At 57.8% G+C, this 4,293-nt stretch overlaps 1 protein-coding gene across 1 annotated transcript; it reads left to right on the top strand.

The window, feature by feature from the left end:
- Positions 1-2,836: 2,836 nt before the first annotated feature.
- Positions 2,837-3,999, top strand: GSX1 (GS homeobox 1). The gene is made up of 2 exons (XM_009907059.2): positions 2,837-3,224; positions 3,644-3,999. The coding sequence occupies exons 1-2, from the start codon at positions 2,837-2,839 to the stop codon at positions 3,997-3,999; spliced, it is 744 nt and encodes a 247-aa protein (XP_009905361.2).
- The last annotated feature ends 294 nt before the right edge of the window (positions 4,000-4,293 follow it).

Genomic DNA, 4,293 nt, shown 5'->3' with positions numbered 1-4,293 from the left:
TCTCTTCCCCTGGATCCTCAGCGCCGGCACTTCCCGGTGGCAGTGGGGACCGCGTCCCGGCAGGACCCCCCGCGGGGCCGGGGCAGCCTGGCAGCGAGCGGCAGCGCAGGCAGCAGCCGGTCCTAGCGGGGCCACCCCTAGGCCCCGGGGGAGGGGGTCCCCCCACGTCTTCCGTGTCCCCCCGAGCCTCTTATATCGGATACCCCGCCGGCGGCTGTCTTTCCCCGGTTCCCAGTGCCGTTTTCGTTTATTCGAGATGGAGATGGCTTCAAGATAACCAACATAGAAGGCGAATTTTCCCCATAAAACACACACACAGGGGAAAAAAAAAAAAAAAGCGGAGGGGGGCCAAAAAAGGCAAGGGAGGTTTAAAGCGCTGGGATTAAAGGTCTGTGCTAGTTTGAAGCGCTCATAAAACGGCCTGAAGGATGCTATTCTGCTGCAGTCTGGGTTATTTCAGCCCACAGTTGCACAACAAACCATTTAAACATTTCAGCACAAAACAGATTCCATTGTTGGGCTGCACATTAAAAAGTGTTATTCGCTTTGAAGTTTTTGTCTAATGGCTCTAAACTGAAAGAAAATGTTTTCCTATTACTTAATTCAATCATAGCGAAGAGGCTTGGTAAAAAGCCCACGGATTTTGCCCAAAGTGTGACAGAGTTCTCTTTGTGTTTGCTTATCCTCTGCTGTCACACACTTTAATTCGCCTCTCTTTATCTGGCATTCAAAACTTTCTTCAATGACATTCAATAAGGTCCAGCGGCTGGAAAAAAAAACTGGTTATTTTTTTGGATATTCTTTCCCAGTAGCTTTGGGCTTGGTGTGCATTCAGGAGCTGTTAACCCTTTGCCTCCCTGCAGCTCGGAGCCCCGGGGTTCAGCCCCTGGGCAGCGGGAATCCTTCGGACTGAAGCTGAATCACGCACACACCCTCGATGCCTGGCCACTTCTCAGCGGGGTGGGTTGCCCCTTCCCGGGCGCCAGCTCCGGCGGAAAATGTTTTACATTACCAGTTCCTTAAAACAAAACAAAACAAAAACCCCACAAAAAGGAGAAAAAACACCGCACACAAAAAAAACCCAAACAAACAAACAAAACCACACACACACACACACACAAACCCCAAACACCAACGACCAAACACCCATCACAAATCCAAACAAAATACATCGAACCACCAACAAAAATCCGAGCCCCGTTAACGCTTTCATGGGCAAGACACTTGGAAATCCTTTCTAAATAATTGCTGGACAAGGTTTTTACGAGTATTCGTTCTGGGTTTTTCCGCCGTTTATCTGTGCACATAGGCACATCTCTAGGCTCGAGCATCAACAGTATCGCGGCAAAACTCCCCAAGATTTCAGTGAGTAACTCTGTCAAGAAAAGCTAGAGACACGGCAGTACACTGTTTTCAAGACTTTTCCTGCCCTTCGTTTTAAAAATCCATTTGATTTTGAGGCGGGCAGGGAGAAATCTCCCCACATTTTGACACATTCTTAGTCGGCGGATGCATTTTGCTTTTTTTTCCCCCCTGCATAGAAACCGGGAAGATCGGGCAGGAAAATAAATCCCTAGGAATTTTTTCCCCCTTATTTGTTATCGTTCCTTATTCACCTGCAAAACCAACAAGCTCCAGGCAGCGCGGAGCCGGAGGCTGCTGCGCGGGGAAGCGCCGGTGCGCTCAGCTCTGTGGAACGGGCACGACCCAGCTTTGGAGCCCGCTGCAAGTTTTTCAGGGCCCTGTGCTAAGAAATCCAGATACCTCCGGTGTGTTTAAGATAAACTTCATTGCAGGGGAGAAATAAGTCTGGTTTATGTCGGTTTCCGCAGCCCCAGAAGTCTCCCGGAGCACCGGTGCGCGGCCATGCCAAAGCGCGGGTGGTGTGGGGCCGCGACTAGAACTGGGGCCACGGCAGGTGGAGCGCAGTGATGCGATGACGGATATTATTGCTAAAATCGAGCAGCGGGGCCAGGTATAAAGAAATGCTGATCGTCCCGAGTGCCCCTTCTTCCGCTGCTTAAGCCGCCGCGGGTGCCTCCAGCACGTCGCGGTATCGATGCGTCTGTACCCGCACCCGCGCTGCTCATGGTGGTCGATGGCCGTTTCTCGTGCCCGGACACCCACGCCCACGCAGGGGCCGGGCGGGCGTGCCTACCGGTGGAGCACCGGCTGGCACATCTCTGTGGTCGGGTGTTTCGCCCGACGGCGGCTACCGCTATAAGCGGCAGGTCTCGGCACCGGTCAGGGAACAAAGACGTGGAGTTGGGGACGGCGACGGGGACGGTAACGGGGACGAAGCAGCCTGATTGACAAGGGGAGAGAGAGAAACCGGCGGAACTGGGGGGGCCGACCTGGTGCCACAGGTGGGAAAGGCGCTTGGGGGCTGGCAGGGGAAGCAGGCGCCGGCAGAGACCGCGGCTACAGCCTGCAAAATAAACAAGGGGGAAAGGACTGAAAGCTGGGCTGAAAGCGAAGGAGAGCGATAAAGAGAAAGAAAAGAATATTAAATCGCGAGAGAATGAGAAAATAACCCCGCCAAAGGGATAGGAGGGGAGAGGCCGCCTGCTACGGCGTGGGTGGGGTCGACAAGAATAGAGTACATTATGCAGTTCATTTAGTTAACAAGGGAAATAATGAGGGAGCGTGCGGCGTGAATGCCAAGAGAAGAGGCACAGAAAGCCTATTGAGCGCCCCGGCGCCGCCATCACATGGCGCGGGCGCTATTTAAAGCGGGCGGGCGGGCGCCGTTCAGCACCACTCGGGCTGGCCAGCGGCGCTGCGCGGGAGCTGCGCGGGCGCTGCGCGGGGCGCTGCGCGGGCGCTGCGCGGGGCCATGCCTCGCTCCTTCTTGGTGGACTCGCTGGTGCTGCGGGAGGCGGGCGAGAAGAAGGGGGAGGGCAGCCCCCCGCCGCCGCTCTTCCCCTACGCCGTGCACCCCTCGCACCCGCTTCCCGGGCTGCCGACCGGCGCCTGCCACGCTCGCAAGGCCGGGCTGCTCTGCGTGTGTCCGCTCTGTGTCACCGCCTCACAGCTGCACCCGCCGCCGCCCGCCATTCCCCTCATCAAAGCTTCCTTCCCCACTTTCGGCTCCCAATACTGCCACTCGCCCCTGGCCCGCCAGCAGCACTCCGTCTCCGCCGTCAGTGTCGGGCACGCACCGGCGCTCTACCAGGGCGCCTACCCGCTGCCCGACCCCCGGCAATTCCACTGCATCTCCGTGGGTAAGGGGGCACGAGTTGGGGTGGGGGGACACGCACGCCTGCATGCTAACGGTGATCTCTGCAGGAGGGATCCCAATGGAGGTGGGGAGGCAGTACCAGGTAGATGTGACCGGGGGACGGTGGGCAGCGCCAGCAGGCTGGACGAGGAATCCTAGCACCTTTCTCTGCAGGTGCTCTGGGAGATGTGCAGGGGAAGCCTCACCGCTACCCGATCAGGTGGTGGGAACAGAGGATGCGGCCCCGGCACCCCGTGAGTTCGGGCTCCAGCCACTTGCTGGGCCATCGCCGTCCTCGGGGGAGAAAGGGCTGAGATCCCCTAGGGACAGAGGAGCATAGTGTGCTGGGCCGGTGTGTTCTGGGCGCTGCGGGGCGGGTTGCGGCGGGTATGGCAGGCTTTGACAGTGCGTTCCGCTCCTCAGACAGCACCTCTAGCCAGCTGCCCAGCAGCAAGCGGATGCGCACCGCCTTCACCAGCACGCAGCTCCTGGAGCTGGAGAGAGAGTTCGCCTCCAACATGTACCTCTCCCGGCTGCGGCGAATCGAGATCGCCACCTACCTGAACCTCTCCGAGAAGCAGGTGAAGATCTGGTTCCAGAACCGACGGGTCAAGCACAAGAAAGAAGGCAAAGGCAGCTCCCACCGGGGCGCGGGGGGCGGCCACAGCTGCAAATGTTCTTCCCTTTCCACTACCAAGTGCTCGGAAGACGATGAGGACTTGCGCATGTCTCCGTCCTCCTCGGGGAAGGACGACAGAGGCCTCGCAGTCACCCCCTAGCACCCCACACGCCCTTCTCTTCTCCCCAGGAACTGTGGCGAGAGCAGGAGAGGGAGTCCTGCCTTCTCCAGTGCTGATATGCAGCCGAAGGATTTTATATCGTTTTGTATAATTTGTGTAATTTACGAAGGACTTTCTCGCCTTTCTAGACCCCCATGGGGACGGGTGTCCGTACGCCCTGTTGTAAATAAACTGCTCCCTAGGACCCCAAGCGTCCCCCAGTAGTGCTGTCTCACTTGTGTCCCCGCAGGAACAGCCCCGGGCCAGGGAGGCTCCTCACAGACCTCTCCGGGC

The sequence above is a fragment of the Dryobates pubescens genome, chromosome 10 (assembly GCF_014839835.1).
Source record: "Dryobates pubescens isolate bDryPub1 chromosome 10, bDryPub1.pri, whole genome shotgun sequence".
In the NCBI taxonomy this organism is placed as follows: domain Eukaryota; kingdom Metazoa; phylum Chordata; class Aves; order Piciformes; family Picidae; genus Dryobates; species Dryobates pubescens.
The sequence above is the reverse complement of the archived record's forward strand: the minus strand, read 5'-3'. Positions and strand labels throughout refer to the sequence as shown.

Bases quoted from the DNA above. Each gene is read 5' to 3' on its own strand.
- GSX1 (XM_009907059.2), top strand. From the start codon at position 2,837: ATGCCTCGCTCCTTCTTGGTGGACTCGCTGGTGCTGCGGGAGGCGGGC. The intron at 3,225-3,643 runs GTAAGGGGGCAC...TCCGCTCCTCAG, and splicing joins ATTCCACTGCATCTCCGTGG to ACAGCACCTCTAGCCAGCTG.